The sequence below is a fragment of the Bubalus bubalis genome, chromosome 2 (genome assembly GCF_019923935.1).
Source record: "Bubalus bubalis isolate 160015118507 breed Murrah chromosome 2, NDDB_SH_1, whole genome shotgun sequence".
Taxonomy (NCBI): domain Eukaryota; kingdom Metazoa; phylum Chordata; class Mammalia; order Artiodactyla; family Bovidae; genus Bubalus; species Bubalus bubalis.
Window position 1 is genome coordinate 75,536,654 of NC_059158.1, and position 23,092 is coordinate 75,559,745.

The following is a 23,092-nucleotide window of genomic DNA, read 5'->3' on the forward strand; positions in this document are numbered from 1 at the left end:
GAGAGAGAAAAAAGACAGGAAAAAGAAGTTGGAAAACTATGGAAAACAATATGGAGGTTTCTCAAAACATTAGTAATAGCCCCACCATGTAATCTAGCATATAACCCATATAATCTATTAAGTATATACCCAAAAGAAATGGAAAGGCTATTGAAGAGATATACTCACTCCTGTGTTTATCACAGCACTATTCTCATAACATGGCTGGGGACAGAGCAAAGGGACAAAGCAGGTGATTAAATAGTTAATCCCACTAGGGGATTGTAGGTAGAAAAAATATGGGAGACGCCTGTAAGTTAATGATTACTTAAGAGAGCAGGTTTACCTAATTACAAAACCAAGCAGGCTTGCTTAGCAACAAAACCATGCAACAGAAGCATGAGACATGTCCCCAAACAATGAAACAATGGTGGAATGAGACCCACGTCCTGCACAGTGAGGTCAGCAAGTTAACGATCCCTAGGACATGCTCTCTGCACAATGAAAAAACAATAATCTGTGGACATAACTTGACCATGTAGGGACAAGAAAACTCCCCTGCTCAGTCTGGAGGAGAGACTGATGATGGAAGCACAACATCTAGTTAAGAAAGCTAATGACGTTCTTCTCCCTCTCCTCACTTTTCGTTTGATGCTAAGTCTGTAGCCCAGTAAGTTCTCAGGGTGCAACACGCCCCTCACCCACTGACTTGTAAGCCTCACAAGCATCCTATTCTAATAAATCATTTCTTTATGACAACCCACTCCAGTATTCTTGCCTAGAGAATCCCAGGGACGGGGGAGCCTGGTGGGCTGCCGTCTGTGGGGTCACACAGAGTCGAACACGACTGAAGTGACTTAGCAGCAGCAGCAGCATGTATCACTTTGCCTCTTGGTGAATTCTTTTCTGTGCTGAGACATAAACGACTAGAAATGACACCCCATTTCACAGCTATGGAAACAACCCAAGTGTCCATCAACAGATGAAAGGATAAAGATGATGTGGTATATATATGTGTATAGACACACACACACACACAGACGGAATATTATTCAGATGAGGAAGGAGGAAATGCTGCCATTTGCAATGACCTTGGATGGACCTTAAGGACATCATGCTAAGTGAGGTTAAGTCAGACAGAGAAAGACAAATGTTGTATATCCCTTATATATGGATTCTAAAAAGCCAAGTTTGTAAAAACAAAAAATAAAATAGTAGTTATCATGGGCTGAGGGGTGGGGAGATAGGAGAGATGTTGCTTAAGAGTATAAACTTGTAACAAGTAGTAAATAAGTCTTACAGATCTAATGCATAGTACCATGAATATAGACAACAATATTTTACTCTGTTCTGGCTTACTAAGAGACTAGATCTCAATTATTTCAACTACTAAAGAGAAATGATAATTATATAGCATGATAAAGGTACTAAATTATTATCACAATGGCAATCATATTATAATATGTAAATGTATCAAATCAACATGTTAGACACCTTACATTTACAGTGTTAAGTATCAAATATATTTCAGTTAAAAAAAGAACGTCACAGTTAGGTGATCCAGGTAAGCAAGGAACTAAAAAGCCTCTGAGGGTGGGGAATGGGAAAGAAGACAAGTGTAAAAAGCTTGTCCTGGCTCAGTCACCATCTTGCTGTGGTCTTTTTTTGTTTGCTTTTTTTTTTTTTAATTCAGTTACAAGTAACTAGGGATCTAAGTTCTGTGCAGTTGGGATGAATAAGTCACTTCCTGTCTTAAGTAGCTCACAGGTTTCTTTATATTTCAGGACCTTGTACCTACCATCTGAAAATTAGGTTGATCTAAGTCAGTTTTCCTTAAACATGAGTAATGTATGGTATCCTTTTAAACAAAAAGAATTATTAAATTCTTCCAGTATTACTAAATTATTTACGGCAGCCCACCAGGCTCCCCCGTTCCTGGGATTCTCCAGGCTAGAGTACTGGAGTGGGTTGCCATTTCCTTCTCCAATGCATGAAAGTGAAAAGTGAAAGTGAAGTCGCTCAGTCGTGTCCGACTCTTAGCAACCTCATGGACTGCAGCCTACCAGGCTCCTCCGTCCATGGGATTTTCCAGGCAAGAGTACTGGAGTGGGGTGCCATTGCCTTCTCCAATTTAGGTTATAATGTTACTTAAAAAAAAACACTACCAAAAGCAAACTCCTTACCTCATAGTTGTGATTCAACTAACTGTACAGCCCAAACAAATTTACAAACTAAATATAAATAAAATCAAGATCCACAGACTTTGGAAACAATCTTAGGGTTACCAAAGGGGAAAGGTCAGTGGAAGGGATAAATTAGGAGGTTGCAATTAACATACACATACTGCTGCTGCTGCTAAGTCGCTTCAGTCGTGTCCGACTCTGTGTGACCCCACAGACGGCAGCCCATTAAGCTCCCCCATCCTTGGGATTCTCCAGGCAAGAACACTGGAGTGGGTTGCCATTTCCTTCTCCAGTGCATGAAAGTGAAAAGTGAAAGTGAAGTCGCTGTCGTGTCCGACTCAGCGACCCCATGGACTGCAGCCTACCAGGCTCCTCCATCCATGGGATTTTCCAGGCAGGAGTACTGGAGTGGGGTGCCATTGCCTTCTCCACATATACACACTACTATATATGAAATAGGTAACTACTAAGGACCTACTGTGGAGCACAGGGAACTCTACTCAATAATCTGTAATGACCTATATGGGAAAAGAACCTAAAAAAGAGCAGATATACAGATGTGTATAACCGAGTCACTTTGCTGCACACCTGAAACTAATACAACATTTTAAATCAACTATACTCCAATATAAAATAAAAACTTAAAAAACAAAAAAACGACATTGTGGTGAATTCCCTGGTAGTCCAGTAGTTGGGATGCTGCACTTTCACTGCCAAGGACACAGGTTTGATTCCTGGTTGGGAAACTAACATCCTGCAAGCCACACAGAGCAGCCAGTAAACAATAACAAAAAAATGACAAACTATAAAAATAAATAAAATCAAACTTGGGAATATTTAGTTAGATATGAAGAATAATGGTTTTTGCTTTTGGCCACATGGCTTATGAGATGTTAGTTCCCCAACCGGGCATCAAACCTGTGCCCTTGGCAGTGAAAGCATGAAGTCTTAACCACTGGACACCCAGTGAATTCCCAAGAATGATGTTTTATTAAAGTGAAGCTTCTGTCTCCCTCACAAGTGCAATGCCCTCAGCTACACAAATTCTGTCATTCTCCTCCTCTGCTCACACCACTGGAAAACCAAACTGATAGGGGAACCACTGACTGAAACTGCCTGCCTTAGCCAGGAAAGATATTAATTGTAGCCAACTGCATGAGATATCTTACAAAGGAGGACACTTGCTCCTTGGAAGAAAGGCTATGACAGGTCTAGACAGCCTATTAGGAAGCAAAAACATTACTTTGCAGACAAAGGTCCGTCTAGTCAAAGCTATGGTTTTTCCAGTAGTCATGTACAGATGTGAAGAGTTGGACCATAAAGAAAGATGAGTGTTGAAGAATTGATGCTTTTGAACTGTGGTGTTGGAGAAGACTCTTGAGAGTCCCTTGGACTGCAAGAAGATCAAACCAGTCAATCCTAAAGGAAATCAGTCCTGAATATTCATTGGAAGGACTGACGCTGAAGCTCCAATACTTTGGCCACCTGATGCAAAGAACTGACTCATTGGAAAAGACCCAGATGCTGAGAAAGATTGAAGGCAGGAGAAGAAGGGGATGACAGAGGATGAGATGGTTTGATGGTATCACCGACTTGATGGACATGAGTTTGAGCAAGCTCTGGGAGTTGGTGATGGACTGGGAAGCCTGGTGTGCTGCAGTCCATGGGGTCGCAAAGAGTCGGACATGACTGAACGGAAGTGAACTGAACTGAACCTGGATAACCCCATTACCATAAAATCCAAGACTGTGAGCCAAATGGCAGAGCAGAAAGACAAAGTCAAGATTAGAAGGTTTGGTATTTTCAGCCTCACCACAGGTTCTCCAGAGGGGAGAGGGGCTGGAAAAGGAGTTAATATAATAATTGATCATGTCTGTGTGATGCAGTCTCCATAAAAATCCTGATGATAGTATGGAATTTGGAGAACTTCTGGGTTGGTGAACACATGGAGGTACTGGGAGAGTGGCAGTCCTAGAAAAGGCATGGAAGCTCAGAGCCCCTTCCCACATCCCACACATATCTCTCCCACCTGGATGTTCATCTGTGTCACTTATCATATCTTTTTGTAATTAACTGGTAAACAATGAGTAGGCTGTTTTCCTGAGTTCTGTGAACCACTCTAGCAAATGAATCAAGGCCTGGGAGAGGGTCATGGGAACCTCTGATATACAGCCCATTGGTCAGAAGCACAGGTGACAACCTGGACTTGAAATTGCCATTCAAAGTTGAGGGGTGTGTAGCAGTCTTGTGAGACTGAACCCTTCACCTGGGGTCTGATACGACAGTATCAGGTAGAGCATGTCGGAACTGAGTTAGATTGTAGGGCACCCCGGCTGGTGTGGCAGGATTGCTTGGTGTGGGGGGAAAAGCCCACCCATGTCATGTCAGAAGTGTTATGAATGTGATGGTAATGTGAGAACAAAGGAGAAATACCGGAGTCGTGTAGGTTTCCTACTCACGAGCCAATCTCTTAAAAAAGCAGACGTTTTTGTTTGTATAATTTTCTTGGTACAGTTCTTATAAATGACACATTTTAAAAATGTATTAAATCCAGCCAATTTGACTATGCCCTTCTAGCAAACAGCGTAGACTGGACATTAGAGGATAAAAATGTGCTGGAAGAGTGTGCCTATCCTTGTTCTGAGAGATGCGATGGCAGCTACATGGCCTTGCAGCCTAGATGGCTGTGCTTTCTCTTACTTGCCATCCTCATATTTCTCTCTTCCCAGGCAGTGGGAGGGTGCCTGTCCAACCTCGGGTCAGCTGAGCCGCCTGGGCCTTCTCCAGTCTGTCTCAAAAATATGAGCTGGGCCAAGTCAATTCTCTGTCTTTTGGGACTTTGAGACAAGGAATAGAGAAGGATTTAGGGTTGGGAAGATCCTTTGGAGGAGGAAATGGCAACCTGCTCCAGTCTTCTTGCCTGGAAAATTCCATGGACAGAGCAGCCTGGTGGGCTACAGTCCATGGGGTCACAAGAGTTGGACATGACTGAGCACACACACTTACTTAACAGTTACAGGTAGGGGGGCTTCCCTGGTGGTCCAGTGGTTAAGACTTCAGCATCCAATGCAGGGGATGTGGGTTCTATCCCTGGTTTGGGAACTAAATCCCACCTGCCGAGGGACAGCTAAACCCATGTGCCACAATTAGAGAAGCTCTTCACACGCCACAAATAGAGAAAGCTCGTGCACCACAAAGAAGACCCAGGACAGACCCCCCTGCCCTCCAAAATAAAGATAAATAAATAAATAACAATTCCAGGTAGGATTTGCAGCTAAAGTTCATGAAGAAGCATGGCGGCTGGGAGTCCAGTCTGAAATGTGGAAGAACATCAGACATCAGATGCTGGTGACTAGGGCAGCAGCAATGGGCAGCTGATAGGGGAGTGTGAGGCAAGGACCCAGCAAGCCCACCCAGGCCCTTAGAGCCCCTGCCCCTTCAGCACCAGTCTTTGTGGGGTCCTACTCCATCCCAGTGCCATTTCTTCAATTACCTTGATCAAATAACTAACTTCTATGTCCCAGTTTTCTCAACTGTAAAATGGACATAATAACAGAATCAACCTCATAGGAAGTGGGAAGGGCTTACAACTGGGCTTGGTACATCATGATCTGTCCATAATTAACTCTAATCAAAATTACTTTTTCTGTGACATATCTTATATTACATTACAATAAATTTGTGTTTGAATCGGCTAGCATGAGACTGTTTCCTTATAGTTAAAACTCAGCAAAACAAGCAGGTGGTGTTGTTATCCTTTGAGTCTCCTTGGAACTTCATCTGTGTGGGTAAGAAGTAGAGGATTTCTGAAAATTGACCATCTAGCATTGGTTCTCTCATTTTCAGTAAGCTCATTTTGATTCTTTGATAAAGTAAGACAGTGATTCACAATAATGGCTCGAATTTAAGGAATGGTCATTGTTGAGTGTGTTACATCAAGTGGAGGAACTAGTAATTTTTAGAGTCTTTTTAGACAAAGATAAATAATGGGTAGGCTGAGTCCTGAGAAGTTCAAGTTCAGAGTCATGGGTTCCCCAGGCAAGGATGAAATGCATACAGTCAGAGGAAAGTGTGGTATGCAGTAGGAGCCAAAAGAACTGACCAAGGAGAGGGAAAAGAATTATTCCTGTCTAACAAAAGAATTTTTCTCTTTGTCTACTTTATGTTTCTAGCTCTTCTTTCCAAGTTTTAAATTTAGTCAATAGGGAAATAATGCCCCCGCTTTTGAGACTTAATTCTGAATTGCCATTGAAAATGAAAGAGAACGCAGGGCCAGTGCCTAACACACAAGGACCCCAGCAAACATTTGCCTGACCGAACTAAGCATTCAAATGTACTCTGCAACCTTATTAGACATACTTATTCCATAAAACAAATACTCTCTCTAAAACTACCACAAAATCGAGAGGAAATCAACAGAGGACTGATGAAAGAAAGAGAAAATGTAATTGCCTGAATGTTTTGTTTTTAGAAGCGTTTAGTCACACCTACTAAACCACAATGACTCTCCCTGTCTCTACAGAGACCAAAGAGGTTCAACTACACCAAAATATAATGTGTTAACTTTACAGCCGGTGGACCTCACAAACACCAATTTCACACGTGATGAACCATTTCACAAAGCACGGCTTCCATGAGAACAGGGTAGGGAAGAGCCTCGGCTGGGGCCTCTGCGTGCTGCCCTGCCTATAACTGGCTAAGTGACAGGGCAGGCACTTCAATTCCAAGCTTTGGGTGTTTCATCTATGAAGTGAGGACATGAACTTCAGGAGATGGTCTTCAAGATGCCTTCCGGCTGTAACACTCCATTGAAGTCTGCTCAGGTTCAAATTTTAGATTGTGAGAAAATATAAAGCAGGCAGAAAAGGCAAAGCTCAGAAGAGACATCTATTTACAATAGGGGGGTACAGAGATTTTAGTGATGTCTGAGGTAGCCAGCCTACAAGGCAGCCCTGTGATCTCACCTTCTGGTATTCTCATCCTTGAGTCATCCCTCCCGTATGGAATAGGGCTGACCTGTGTAAACAACAGGATGTTATGGGATGTGCCAGACTTCTTTTTCATTTTTATTTTTAAATATTTATTTCCTTATTTGGCTGTGCTGGGTCTTAGTTGTGGCATGCAGGATCTAGCTCCCTGACTGGGGATTGAATGTGGACCCGTTGCATTGGGAGTGTGGAGTCTTAGCCACTGGACCACCAGGGAAGTCTTGGATGTGACTTCAGAAAAGACACTATGGCTTTTGCCATAGTCTCTTGGATCTCTCTCTGTGGGGGAATCCAAACATCATGTCATAAAGATACCTAAGCATATAGAGAGGTCTACATGAGGAGCAACTGAGGTCCCATGCCAACAACCAGCTCCATATGGGAGAACTGTCTTGGAAGCAGAACCTCCAGCCACAGTCAAGCCTTCAGATAAATGCAGCTCCTGTGAACATCTTGACGGACACTTCATCAGAAACCCATGCCAGAACCAGTCAGCTAAGCTATTCCTAAATTTCTGAACTACAGGAATTACGTGAGATAACATGTTTATTCTTATTTTTAGCCACTAAGTTTTGGGCTGATTTATTTTATGTGCTGTGCTGTGCTTAGTTGCATCTGACTCTTTGCGACTCCATGGACTGCAGCACGCCAGGCTTCTCAGTCCTTGGAATTCTTCAGGCAAGGGTACTGGAGTGGGTTGCCCATGCCCTCCTCCAGGGGATCTTCCTGACCCAGGGGTCAAACCCAGGTGTCCCGCATTGCAGGCAGATTCTTTAACCAGTTGAGCTACCAGGGAAGCCCAATTTGTTAAATAGCAATACACAACTATTAGAACATCTGTAAGAAAATTACAGTTGTTCTTATAGAGTATTTGTATAACCTACACTGGTTATATACATCTCATCTTTATTCCTTAACTTATTCACTTATCAGAAAATTTATCAAGAACTTACTCTCTGCCAGACACTGTGCCAGGTGGTAGAAATTCAGGAAAAAATGAAGTTTCCTATCTTCAAGAAGCTCATAATCTGAAAAGCTGGAGTGGCTGGGGATAGTGGCAAATCATAAATGCGTATAACAGATGCCACTTTGATTTCTCTGCTTTATTATCACATTTTCTGTTTCTGCCAGCGTTTCGAGTACATAAACTTTGGCTGTGACTTCAGTGGTCGAAGAGAATGCTCATCAGTTACTGCTGCGTGATTGTTTTTGGTTTTAATAAGAGTGATCAATACCATCAGCTCCCCCTTTAAATGCTAATGAATCCTTTAACACAGCAGATGTAGACATACAGTACACTGCAGATTAAAATTAGGCACAAAATTAAATTGCTTACACATAGCAAAGGAGCCGGTTTGGACATCTTGATAATCAGCCACAACCAGCTGACAAATCTTGAATTGTCCCTGCACCAAGGCTAAGCCATCCCCTGTCTCAGCCACAACAGGCACCGTCAGGCGTCAGGAGTGCACCTGGTGCCCATGGCCACGAGAAAGGAAAACTGCCAGGTCAGACTTTCAGGAAAACTTTACGTACTTTTATAAGGAGGCACAATAGAATAGTAGGGAGCACCGGGATCAGGAACAACTACTAGTCATTAAAAAAAAAAAGAAGAGCTTTGGGAGGAGTTCCCTGCTGGTCTAGTGGTTAGGATCTGGCACTTTCATTGCCCTGGCCTGGGGTTCAGTCCCTGGTTGGGGAACTGAGATCTTACAAGGCTCGAAGTACAGGCAAAACAAAACAAAAATACAACAACACCCTTTGGGCCTCTGGAAAGAAAAGCTATATAAAGAGATTCTATCAGCGTCCGAAAGGACAATGTCTCTGTGTGAATTTCTTGAACATACATAATATTTTTATGCTTTTTCTATTCCTGTGACAAGCATTTCTTGAGATCTGCTATTTATTGTGCTATACTGGGTACAAAAACTCAGAATGGAAAATGAGCATAGTTTACTATGACACAAGGGGTTACTTCTTGGGAAAAACATGTTGGCCTTTCCTTGGGGGCCTTGGCACACCCAGAATCTGCTCTCACTGATAAGCGCCCCCATCCCCCTTTTTGTTTTTTGGCAGCACCACGCTGCTTGCAGGATCTTAGTTCCCCAATCTGGGACTGAACCTGGGCCACAGCAGTGAAACTGCTGAGTCCTAACCACTGGATCACCAAGGAATTCTCAATAAGCCCCCAAATCAAATCAGTGTCTCAGAGTTGTTCTCAGGGGCCAATTCATATTGGCAAAACTCATGAGAGACGGATGTATAAAATCAGCACAGTAATTTTTTTTCAATACTAGAAATGTAACTGTAAAGCAAATTGGAGAATCCTGTTAAGGTCACTTAATGAGCATGAGATTAGAACAAGAATTTAAATGATTTGATGGTTTATTAGTTTGATCAATATATTTGCCAATTAATGTATGCATTCAGTAAACAGATTGAGTACCAATTATGTGTTGGAAATAACACTGGTGATCTATGAAAGAGTACAGAGGAGCAGATTTTGGGGTGATTTCAACAAAGGGAGATACATCTGATTAACCACAAGGTCCTGTGTGAACACATGAGGATGAGCCTGACCTAGGCCTGGGGATCAAGGAGGGCTTCCTGGAGGAAGTAAGGTCTTAGCAGAGAGCTAAAGGCTGACTCAGCCAGACAGTGCAGAGGAAGTTGGATGGAGGGAGTTTTGAAGAAAAGGGAGAATATAGCAGCTTTTCAGTTTGATTTCTGTGGGGAGAGGCAGACAGTGATGCAGAAAAGGTAAGCAGGAGCCCAGTCGAATGACCATCTCCACAAAAGGTTTATATTTCCCTAACCAAGTAGACTCTCACATCAGTCTGGGAAAGGCTCTGCTGGACAATGTTGTGATGCTTACTGGTCTCTAGGAGTGATTGGGCACGTTATGCCCTGTGTGAAGGCTTGGTGTGGATAGTATGGCTAACCGTTTCCTTTGTGGACTGCCTTATTCTGGGCTTCTAAGGCTGACCACCTCTGTCTGTCCCCAAACCCATGTCCTAACTCTTCCACCACCTCTAGAAGATGCATCGTTTCATGTCTCTGGTCTGATATATATGCATGCTTTTCAGCCCTGGTAGGTATTGTGGTGTTTGTGGCCATTCCATCAATGAATTCTTGGTGGTTAGTTGTATTTCCCCGTTGCCAAGTTCTTGGGCACCACTGTACTGTCCTCCCAGGGTGCCTTCAGGGGAGTGGGAACACAAGGCTTAAGCAGTGGTGCAAGGGACTAAGTGATAAATGCCTCCAAGAGGAGTTCAGAATGAGCAAAGTGACTGGAACTGTGGATAGAGGGCTTCCAGGATGACAGCTGGAACTTGAGGGCTGAGTGAGACTCGCCTAGGTGGTAGGGAAGCAATTTCTTTGGGACAGTTGAGTAAATAGAACATTGATTATGGAGGGTAAACTTTTTTTTTTTAGTTTTGAATGAGCTACAAGGTCACAGATCAGATCAGATCAGATCAGTCACTCAGTCATGTCCGACTCTTTGGGACCCCATGAATCGCAGCACGCCAGGCCTCCCTGTCCATCACCAACTCCCGGAGTTCACTGAGACACAAGTCCACTTCATTCTTTCACTCTCTTAATTTGCTCATGCATTGCTTGACCAGCCAGCGAGTCAAAGGGAAAGGGCAATAGAGTGAAAAGTCACTGGTGCCTGCTACCCTAAAGCCTCGACAAGGTTGACCACGGATCTAGTGCTTTTTTCCACCTCCACAATCTCATATACCAGTTCCAGGAGTAGCAAATAGAGCTGGGTCCAGGTCTTATGCTCTGACTTCCCCAGGCCATCCTGGCTTAACTGCAGCTTCTCAAAACCGAGTGATGGCAAGAGATTTTATAAGCCTCCTCATTGCTGCTGCTGCTGCTGCTAAGTCACTTCAGTCGTGTCCGACTCTGTGCGACCCCAGAGACGGCAGCCTACCAGGCTCCCCTGTCCCTGGGATTCTCCAGGCAAGAACACTGGAGTGGGTTGCCATTTCCTTCTCCAATGCTACAGTGTCTCTAATTTAGAGTTTCCATGATAAGTTGGCACAACCGAATCACAGCATTTTGTAGCTGAGCCAGCATTTCAGAAGCATGCCGTATCTGTACCAACCTGTTGAGGTGAAATGGTAAGTTATAAGAGACTTGGGAGACATAAAATATTTGGTATTTCTCAACTTGGAACAGTTACAATTGAGTCAGAATGCTGTGAGCTGTGTGCAGGCTGTTTTGATCCTGCCGTTTTGAACCACTGGACATTCTGATCTTGATGTGTTGACCCTTGGACTTTTAAACACTTATTTATGGATAAAATGTGATCAGAACTATATATAACTACTGGGAAATGTTTGTATTAAGGAAGAATGTCATTCAGTTCAGTTGCTCAGTCGTGTCCGACTCTTTGCGACCCCATGAACTGCAGCACGCCAGGCCTCCCTGTCCATCACCAACTCCCGGAGTCCACCCAAGCCCATGTCCATTGAGTCAGTGATGCCATCCAACCATCTCATCCTCTGTCATCCCCTTCTCCTCCTGCCCTCAGTCTTTCCCAGCATCAGGGTCTTTTCAAATGAGTCAGCTCTTCACATCAGGTGGCCAAAGTATTAGAGTTTCAGCTTCAACATCAGTCCTTCCAATGAACACCCAGGACTGATCTCCTTTAGCATGGACTGGTTGGATCTCCTTGCAGTCCAAGGGACTCTCAAGAGTCTTCTCCAACACCACAGTTCAAAAGTATCGATTTGGCACTCAGCTTTCTTTATAGTCCAACTCTCACATCCATACATGACTACTGGAAAAACCATATTCTTCGCTAGACGGACCTTTGTTGACAAAGTAATGTCTCTGCTTTTTAATATGCTGTCTAGGTTGGTCATAACTTTCCTTCCAAGGAGTAAGCATCATTTAATTTCATGGCTGCAATCACCATCTGCAGTGATTTTGGAGCCCCCCAAAATAAAGTCAGCCACTGTTTCCACTGTTTCCCCATCTATTTCCCATGAAGTGATGGGACCAGATGCCATGATCTTCGTTTTCTGAATGTTGAGCTTTAAGCCAACTTTTTCACTCTCCTTTTTCACTTTCATCAAGAAGCTTTTCAGTTCCTCTTTACTTTCTGCTATAAGGATGGTGTCATCTGCATATCTGAGGTTATTGAGATTTCTCCCGGCAATCTTGATTCCAGCTTGTGCTTCTTCCAGCCCAGCGTTTCTCATGATGTACTCTGCATGTCATTATGCCAATTCAATTCCCTGATATTTCATCTAACGGGCTTTGCTGGTGAAGAATCCACCTACTAATGCAGGTGACTCAGGTTTGATCCCTGGTTTGGGAAGACTCCCTCGAGAAGGAAATGGCAACCTGTTCCAGTCTTCTTGCTTGGAAAATCCCATGGACAGAGGAGCCAGGTGGGCTACAGTCCATGGGGTCGCAAACAGTTGGACACGATTGAGCATCCACACTGAGCACAGACACATGCATTCTATCCAACATAATAAAATTATTTCCCATTTTCATATTTTTATTGTACTGATTTTCCCCCATGGGATTAGTTCTTTTCAATGAAAGTTTCACAATGAAGATTTTATGTATCATTTTTTCTGTTGTTCATACCAAGTTTTACCATGATCACTTCTGCCACTGTGAGTCTTCTTTTGTGTCTTCATCCAATTATCCCAGATTTTACTGTTTTAAATTTTACTCTGATTTTTTTTTTACTGTGAATATTTTTAAACATTGCAGTTTAATTTTTATAATTTTTATGAATAATATTCAGGAATTGGTTGAAAACAATGACCAGGTTATATATATTTCTAAGGTACCTTTGGTGAGTAATCTCCAGTTCTCCTTTATATACGTGGGATTATTCAATTATTCACGTCAGTGCTGTAGAATTGCCATCTAGTGACTGTGCAGAGAGCAAAAGATCATGCTTTGCCTGGGCAGTGCCTGGAGTAATGCCTGCCTCTTTGGTAGCAACCAGTACAGATTCAGGTGTTTCAGACTTGATCTGAAGCATACTGAGGGTCTGCTGCACCCCCGCACTTACGGGTGCCTAACTCAAGGTAGAGTTTCTTAATTTGTTCCTACTATGATTTTTTCCTCTTAAAGTATCCCTGGTGGTTTCTCATTGTTGTTGTTGTTGTTTTTTGCTGTTGATTGTTGTTGCTATTAACGTCAGCCTCTTGCAACTGATTTAACTTGATGGGGAAAAAAGTCCTCTTAACTTGTTCTGTTCTTGCAACATTCATCTTGCAACATGGCAAGCAATTTTTGATGAATAAGCATCATTAGGAAAAAAAATAACATCCACCCTTATTATTTCTTTAATAATAAGAATAATTTCTTTCAACCAAGAAGCAGACCACAGATGTTCGTATTTTGGTTTTGACTAGGAGCATTGAGGTGACAGGAATTTTTTCATGAGATCTTTTGAGGTAGTCAGTTTTGTACAGTGTTGGAATGACCTCTTTGTGATTAGCTACTGCACTAACTAGGAATGAGGCCATTGAGTCATTTTACTACCAGGTTGGATTCTCCAACGAATAGCCCAGGAAAGCAAGGGAAAAAGCATGAAACAAGCAATTTTTGGCATAACACCTTTTAAACTGGAGTCTTAAATAATTCCCCAGAATGAACCTTTTGTTTAATAATTAAATCCATGCTCCATATTCCATCAGAGTGACCTAGTTCAGATTGCATTTAGCTACTTATCCAAAAATCCTAATCAAAGAAAGTATTTTATTGCTTATTTAGAAGCAGCATGCTATGAAGGTAACATACTTTGTATTAGCCCTCTTAAAAAAACTAAACATGAACAAAGGACAAAGGGAAAAATAACTGAAAACAGATGTGGTTGATATAAGCTTCATGAGAAAGGATCACAGTCGAACTTAAATCCTTGGAGAAGTTGGTCCACAGTGGAAAAGAGGACCTCAGTGCCTAATGTCACTATTTCCCATCACTTTTGCTTGTAAATGCAGGTGTTAAACAATAAGAGTTATACAATTGAATTGTTGGATTGATGGTTAGGTCACAACTTTCCACACAGGTGAAGTTGTTTCCTATAACCTAGATTTTTGTGGTGGTGGTGGTTTAGTTGCTAAGTTGTGTCCAACTCTTGTGACCCCATGGACTGTAACCTGCCAGGCTCCTCTATCCATAGGATTCTTTAATGCTGCCCAAACCAACCCCAGGCCCCAAGGACCGTATTAGAGCAGGGCAGTTACTCCAGGAATATATGCATGTACTCGATGACTGGTTTCTATTAAAAGAGAACCACCCCCAACACTGGCAATTCCCCAGAATCAGATTTCTACAGAGCACTGAGAATTCTATGCAGGGCAAGGAACAGTTGATATTCAGAGCTAGTGAATGTTGAACAGAAACTCAGAATGTACTGAAAATAACATTTATTCATTTGACATATAGTAAGTTTGTTGCCACCAGGCTTTTTTGATTTGTAAAAATATGTAGGATTTCCCAAGCCAGATTCCACAATGCCTGTCCTAAACTGTAGTCAGCTTCCTCCCACCCATACCATTCACCTCTTTACCCCCAGCTGCTTATAGCTTTCTTTCTACAAGGATGGTATTTACTGTCTTGCTCTAACAAGGACGATAGTAATTTTAAATTTCTCTGACTTTTAGCTTGTGATGTTATCATTCTGTTCTGTGTCTGTTTTCTTTTAGATTTTAGAGTTCTGACATCCCAAGAGGACTTTACAGACCTTTGTTTTCCCCTCTTGGCTCCTTCTTTGGCAAAATATAGAAAATAATATTTGATTGCAGTCCCTGGGAGCTTTAGGAAAGAAACAACCACAAATCTCCTAAGCAGTTTAGATTTCTGGTTTCTGATGAGTCTCATGGAATGATATGTGGCATTATGATCAAGTCCAATAACCTTTTTTATTGCCTAAAAATGGCAGGCCAAGTCAATTCAGCTCTGACTAAGATAAAAACCCAAATGACTTACTAAAATAAATACTAACCGGCTGTGTGGAGATTGGGTAAGGCAAGTGAGGCACTTGCCTTGGATACAAAATTTAAGGAAGCATTAAAAAAGCCCCACCTGAGTAATCAAAATAAAAGATATTTTAATGCAATATTTTTTAAAGAGAAAATAAATGCAAAGAATACATGATGAACAAAATATTAATATAAGATTTTTAAATAAAGACAGGATCAGTAACAGAGTCTTGCCAAGCCATATTGGAGCCTTAGACAAAAGGAAAAACCAGTAATAATGATCCTGTCTTTCTCCAGAATCTCGATTTTTTTTGTTTATCACAATTTTTTGCATTAATTTTCATTTATTTAAATATTTCACTAGCATATTATTTAAGTATTGCACTAGAATATTATTAATCTTGATTATTGAGCTTTTCGATTCCCCCTTAAATTTTGCACCCAAGATGAGTGCCCTGTTTAAGCTAAGTTTCTGCATTTAAGTTCATCCTAGTCCAGGCCCTGCTAATCAGAAAAGCAGTGGCTAGGGTAATACAGTGGTATATTCCCTTCTCTAAAGATGGTAATTCAGGGGAATAAAATATATATAGTTATGTTTTAAGTCCAGTTACTTACAATGGACAACCAACATCCACAATTTTGGCCTTGTTTTGGCTATAGGCTCTCTTAGAAGGTATTTTCTAAACCCCTGGAAGGGAAACATTGTCTTTTGTTAATTCTATCTGAAGGCAGCACATTATCAAAATCCATTACATTGAAAAAAAAAATACTAAGAAAAGCTTGACTAGTTCAATTCATCAAAAGTTTCTCCTTCCTCGGGAGTTCCCTCTGGGTCTTTCCCTGTTGGTCTTGGCAGGGGAGGGCCTGTGGGGTTTCTTGCGGTACTCCACCTTTGTCCATCCCCCTTCGCTGACTTTGCTCTCCTCCTCATTGGCTCGTGAGTCCATGTCAGTGCACAAAGGCATCCCTGGGATGGTCCTGGGTTGATGGGAGGCATCCGGACTTCTCTTGAAGTCAGGTGACTGGTGAGCATTGAGTGCTGACCGAGAAATCCTGTAGAATTTTCCAGAATATCTTTCTCTTGAAGGAGTGGAGTGCTGACTTTTCCCACTGTGTCTTCCTCTTGGAGAAGAATTCAGTGAGTGACTAGCTCGATCATATTTGTTCCTGCTTCTACCAGAGTATTGCCCCCTCTCTAAAGAGCTGTCAGTATTAACACTGGAAAAGCCACTATCCCTGGAGTTAAGATGCAGAGAAGAGAAGTTTTTGGTCAGTCCGTACTGAGTAGGAGAGGAGCTTCTGGACTGGTTTATAGGTGTAATCTGCTGATACTTAATGGGCACCTGGGTCCGCCTCACCGCAGCTGCATAGGAGTCCTGGTCATTGAAATAGGGGAAGAATTGGGATGCCAGGATGGGGTTGCTCTGGGAGCGCTGTAGAGAAGTGTTGGATGCAATCTGCCGCAACCTCAGAGTATCCAGCCACTGGCAATCAGCGCCTGTGGAAGAAATGGAAATGGGTATCTTTGAAGCCACAGTAAAGCTGCATGCCTAATTCATAAGACTCACAAAATTTCAAACCTCTTAGGGAAGCTCTAAGCATTACCATTCATAATTCTAGGCTAGGTATCAGAACATTTCCTTTATTATTAATATTTATTAAAAAAATAGGGGCATTTATACTTACCAAATGTATGCTATATGCTGGCACTGTTCCAAAGGCTTTTCTTACAGTATATCATTTAACTTCCCTGACATCTTCTTAGAAACCATGCTCAGTCACTCAATCATGTCTGACTCTTTGTGACCCCATGGACTGTGGCCTGCCAAACTCCCCAGTCAATGGGATTCTCCAGGCAAGAATACTGGAAGCAGGTTGCCATTTCCTCCTCCAAGGGATCTTCCCCACCCAGGGATCAAACTTGCATCTCCTGTGGCTCCTGCATTGGCAGGGAGATTCTTTACTACTGAGCCAGGTCAATACTAATAATATCAGTCTATAACGGAGGAGACTGATGCTTGAGAGGTGAAGTGACCAGACCCATGGTCACTCAGCTAATACTGCATCTAAATTCTATCTTCTTCTCAACTTAGCCATGTTGTCACTTCTAGAAATTACTGTTTAAGTGTCTTTGGATGGCAGGGGCATGTTTAGTCAACAAAAGGCTTTTTGCTAACCAGCACTTTTAAATCCTCAAGAACACTAAATGCAGATAAAAGAGATTGGGTTCTAATGGTTGAGACAGCTAGAGATTGGAAGAAAGACAGTTTATATCTCCAGAGGAGAGATTCCCGAGGTTCAGGAATAAGAAATGTTTTCTGCCTGAAAAATGAAGCTTTGTGGCAAACAGGAAGAAGTTACAGTAAAAGAAAATGCTTAATTAACAGCCACTTAGTAAACTATATACTTCATGAATAAGCAAGTTCCTCCCACCTTGGATTTTCTCTGTCTTCCCTAGGGCATGCATTGCCCACATCCCAAGTTCCCTGGCATCCTCCCTGAGCCCTGCTTGTGCCAGCAGGGCTCCTGGAGAGGAACAGAGCGTGCCCACTCCCTCTGCCAGCATCAATGCCTTGTGCCTCTCAGGTGAGGGGTGCATCCAGACACAGGCATCCTCCTGTGTTCAGGCTCACAGGCTTCAGCCAACCATCACATGCTTCTTTCCCTTCACTTGGACCTCCCCGAAATCTTAGCTTCCAACAGAACGCCAATTTTGTTCAGTGTCCAACCCCCTACACAGAGCCATGTGCACTGGGGAAGCCGATCACATCCAGCTCTAAGGCAGACTTTGATTAGTCCAAGCCAGACATATGATACCATGGTTAAGAATGAACAAGGTGCTCAGCTCTGGCCAAAACGACCTGAAAGGCAGTCTGCAAAGGGGTCTCTAAGCAAGTCTTTCTCCCTCCCAAGCATGAGAACAGGGAAGGGATTGACCTCTTATTTCCTGTGGGCGTTACCATATCTTTATACGATGACTGTGAATGTGAGAGGAGTTAGGCCGAGGACCAAGGCAACCTGTTAAGGATGGCAGAGTAGAAACCAGGCAAGGCTCATTTCTCATCCTTAACATGGTTGAGCGCCTTATCTTACTGTACCTGGAGCCCGGCCTACCTCTGGACTTTTTGTGATGGAAGATGGTAAATTTTAGTATAGTTAAAACCCATGGTTTAAGAACTTTAGAATGAGAAAGAAAAATAACCCAATCAACCATGCTGACAGAGCAAGGCAGGTCTAGCATGCTGTCAAAGAATTTGTTGCTGGGTTTAGAATACTGCCCAGGATCCTGGGGCCCCTGGCCAGTGGGCATTTAGAGCACCTGGTGTGCTTGGGAAGCCAGTCTGCACCGTGCAGGACACAGACGTTGGGCTCTCGTAACTCGGCGACAGTAGCCATCAGGGCACTTTGTTGCCATGCCACCGAAGAACCTTCTGTTATGACTTCTCAGGGATATTTTCTTTTCTTTTTTTTTTTAAAGAGTTTATTTCTATTACAATGTAGCAAGTGAGGGATTTAAACTGCTGTGTTGGTTAGATCATGGAAGGACACACACTTGAACCCTGATTAATTATTGTTGTTTAATTGCTAAGTCGAGTCTGACTCTTTTGTGACCCCATGGTCCATAGCCCACCAGGCTCCTCTATTCATGGGATTTCCTAGGCAAGAACACTGGAGTGGGTTGCCATCTCCTTCTCCATCAAAGGTATTTTCTTATTGGGAAAAAGAGGCATTGGTCAGAAAACATGTGTTTTTGGTTTGTTGGGAAGGTATGTTTCTCATGGCAAGAGGTGATTTGCACAGGGGTTTATGTATCCATCTCCCGAGTGTTTGTTAGCCTGAGTCTGGGTTGTATTAGAGTTTCTGGGTCTGCAAAGGTGAAGGTCAGAACTTTTCCCCTGAAGCTAGCAAATAACGACCAGTTCATTAACAAGGCAGCCTGTCTTACTCTAAGTCATGTCTAAAAGGCTTCTTTATAGCATCTGTAATTATTATCACCACTACCCAGCATATGCATTTCATGTTTCTCTTTCTCTATCCTCCTTTCCTTTCTTCCTCCCTTACTTTTATCAACCCCCCGACCCCCGGCCCTCTCTCTTGCTTGCCCTGTCATTCTTTTGCTTTGATGGATCTGTGGTGTTAAGGACTCAAGAGGTTGCCCCAGGGACAGCAGTGACTTCATAGGAATGCGCGCTGGACATGGAAGATAATTCTTATCTTTATCTACAGTCTTGGAAACTAAATATATATGTGTATAAATATACATTCTTATTTTTCAATAGGACATAATCATTAATTTTTATCTTCTCTGATAGTTACTTGAATATGGAACTTTATTATAACATGTTCTTATTTCCAAGCCCATAATTTCTACTTTCCATATAATCTGTGTATAAAGCCAATAAGGACTTCCCTGATGGCTCAGATGGTAAAGCGTCTGTCTACAAAGTGGGAGACCTGGGTTCGATCCCTGGGTCAGGAAGATCCCCTGGAGAAGGAAATAGCAATCCACTCCAGTACTATTGCCTGGAAAATCCCATGGACAGAGGAGCCTGGTAGGCTACAGTCCATGGGGTCGCAAAGAGTCGGACACGACTGAGCCAATATTCTAAAAATAGGAGGAAGTATGATATTAGAGGGCTTCCCCAGTGGCTCAGAGGTAAAAAATCTGCCTGTAATGCAGGACCTGCAGGAGACACAGGTTCAATCCCTGGGTCAAGAAGATCCCCTGGAGGAGGGCATGGAAACCCACTCCAGTACTCTTGCCTGGAGAATCGCATGCACAGAGCAGCCTGGTGGGCTGTATATAGTCCATAAGGTTGCAAAGAATCAGACACAACTGAATCGACTTAGCACGCATGCATGCATGATATTAGAAATCTCTATGGGAGGAACTTCCCTGGTGGTCCAGTGGCTAAGACTCTGCTCCCAAGGCAGGGTGCTCAGGTTTGATCCCTGGTCGGGAAGCTAGATCTCACATGCTGCAACTAGGAGTTCAAATGCCTGAACTAAAAGATCCCGCATGCTGCAACTAAGTTCCAACGCAGCTAAATAAGTAAGTAAGGATTCCCTAACCCAGTGGTTAGGATTCTACTCTTCCACTGTAGGGGACCTAGGTTCGATCCCTGGTTGGGGACCTAAGATCCTGCAAGCTGCACACACAGCAAAAAAAAAAAAAAAAAAGAAATCCATTTACACTTACAGACTGGTCCTTATTCCTGATGTGAGGCTTTTGACATTTCCACTTTGGAACCTGTCTAGAGCACAGCTAACTTACTTGAGTCAGACCTGCTCCCAGGGGTGCCCTCTGAGTTGGGGAATAACGTCTGAATGGCAAGCTGGACGGCCTTCACTTCATCCTGAGGTTTCGTTCTACTCCATTGAATCGAATGGATGTGTTTAGTGCTTTTTGGAGTTCTAACATCGCTCTGTGGAAAAAAAAAAATAGGGAGAGAAACCCACAACCGGATACATGCATGCTTATAAAACAGGGAAGAAAATCAGGTTATCATTATCTGTTCAAGGTAACTCTTTAGAACACTGTCATAACGCACCAGGTAAAATATTTGCACTGTTTGCCTCAATATGGTAATATGGTTAAAATAAAAAAAATTAACCACTTTATTCCTTAGTGGACTACAGTAGTTTAAAAAGGTGGTTGTCTTCTCTAAGAATTTGTTGGTAAATCTCAACTTACCTCTTTGTTTAATGAGTAATGAAATACAATGTCTTATGTTTATAGTAGTTGAAAACAGATATTTTGCTGAATAAATAAAATCTGACCACTATTTTGCGTAGGACTGCCTGCGGTCATCGGGGTAACTGGTTAAGTATGGGTAGGTTGGTGGGCCCAGTTACCCCTTCATCACCAGGTGCCACAAATCAGACTAGACTGAAGAACCTCTCAGGATTTGATAACGTTATGAAAATACATATTTTTAAAAAAGCCCTGAAGTGACTGTTACCAACACAATTATCACATCATCCTGCAGTCTGAGGAGGAGAGGTGGAGGAGGCAGGGGAGAGAGAAAGAGAAGAGAAGAATTTGGTGAGGCGTGTCTCCAGAGCTAAGGCAGGCAGAGATGAAAACTGGCTGTTATTACTGTCCACTTACTAAAAAGAGAGCTTTTCCTTGGTACTGGGGAGTGGTCAACAGGCTCTAGATTCCCAGGTTCCCAGTTCCTCAAGACCAGTCGACTTCTTTTATTTAGGTCTGTGCCCTGCGAGCCACACTTTGACAATTAAAGCTATTTCTCAGTGCCTCCTTCCTACAGGCATGTACCCTGGCTGGGGAGGATAAATCATTGCCTGTCATCCTAACTGGCTTCCAATATCGGGTCATCCTGAATAAGTGGACTGGCCAGGCTTTGGACTTCTCATGTTAAAAATGCTAATCTGGCAGCTCAGAAGACCATCACTATGCAACAGCATATGAAGTCCATTCGAGGCTGACTTCCCTCATCTTACTGTTGGGAAGGGAATGGCTAGAAGAGCCAAGGAAGGCTGGAAACTATTCACACCTGGAGGAACTTGGTGACCCCACGGATTCTCATTGACCACCCCAGACCTTGGGACCACTCTTCATCTCTCTGAGCCAGTTTTTTCCCTAGCTGCCACATGAAGATAGTGCTCCTTACCTTTGAGTATTTGCACAAGGTTACTGAAATAACACAGGTGTGAGTTCCTCTTGCAGTGTCTGCTGCTGCTACTGCTGCTGCTAAGTCGCTTTAGTCGTGTCTGACTCTGTGCGACTCCAAAGATGGCAGCCCACCAGGCTCCACCATCCCTGGGATTCTCCAGGCAAGAGTACTGGAGTGGGGTGCCATTGCCTTCTCCACTTACAGTGTCTAGGTCATGGTAAATCCTTGCTAAATGTTTCTTAGATGAATAAGGGAGTGAATGAATGAAAGGCATGTCCTACTGAGGGTAGCTGCATACTAACTACATACTACATATATACTAGTGAGGGTAGCTACATACTAACTACATTCATACTAACCATATCTCCACATGTGCCAAGACTCTGCTATAACTATTTCCCTCCATCCCATTCCCAGGTAGAGAAAACTACCTTATGAAGCAGATTGTTCCACAACCATGGATATCTTGCTCTTTTCAAAAACATAATTAGATCATTTAAAGCAGCAGAATACTTAAAACACCCACCATGGTGTTTACAGTGAGTCCAAACTCCTCACCTCGGCCCCAGGAGGCTCTATGCTTGGCCCCGCCCACCTCTCTAGCCTTGTCATGTCCTCTGTGCTTCAAACTTTTGTTCTTGCCCTTCCTCTGCTGTTCCCTGCTGCCTCACACTGAGAAGAAGGGTCTTCCCTGACTACTGAATCTAATGCCCCGAGTCTCACTATTTTCTGGTTCTCACTTATCACTCTGACATTACTAATTTATTTATTTATTATCTATAGCCCTCCACTGGAGTATACATAAACCTTGAGAGAGTATAGATTTAGATTTAGTCCACCCTAGTCACAGAATGATAGCATCACCTATTCAATGGACAAGAATTTGAGCAAACTCTGTGAGACAGTAGAGGACAGAGGAGCCTGGTGTGCTGCAGTCCATGGGGTCACAAAGAGTCAGGCATGACTTAGTGACTAAACAAACAAATCACAGAATGGTACCTGTTGGTAGGTACTTGCTAAATATATGAATTTTAGTTTTAATAGCACCTATTTCTAAAATATTTGTTTTTCTAAAGCAAATATTTCTAAAATATTTGTTTGTACATTTTTCAATTTTTTTCATATATTAAATATATGGAATCTGGTTTTGACAGTAGTAATAGAGGTTGTACCCTGTCCTTGTGAAGAATCACTCACTGATCTACCCTCACCCTTAAACTCGAAGCACCAAGAAGGCAGAGCTTTGTTTAGGTCACTGTTCCATATCCCTAGTATGTCGCACATGCATACATTTGTATTCAGAAGGTGCTCAATCATTATCTGATGAATGAATTACT

At 42.7% G+C, this 23,092-nt stretch overlaps 1 protein-coding gene across 4 annotated transcripts in view; it reads right to left on the reverse strand.

Annotated features, from left to right (window-relative positions):
* Window positions 1-14,547: 14,547 nt before the first annotated feature.
* Window positions 14,548-23,092, reverse strand: part of MAP3K20 (mitogen-activated protein kinase kinase kinase 20) — a 166,716-nt gene continuing 158,171 nt past the window's right edge. For all 4 annotated transcript variants that reach the window (XM_006063028.4, XM_044933693.2, XM_044933707.2 and 1 more), the window contains 2 exons: window positions 20,393-20,543; window positions 14,548-16,615 (listed from right to left, as the gene is read on the reverse strand). In XM_006063028.4, the coding sequence (XP_006063090.3) occupies window positions 15,915-16,615; window positions 20,393-20,543 (852 nt within the window). In that variant the 3' untranslated portion in view covers window positions 14,548-15,914. The remainder of the gene's footprint in view (window positions 16,616-20,392; window positions 20,544-23,092) is intronic.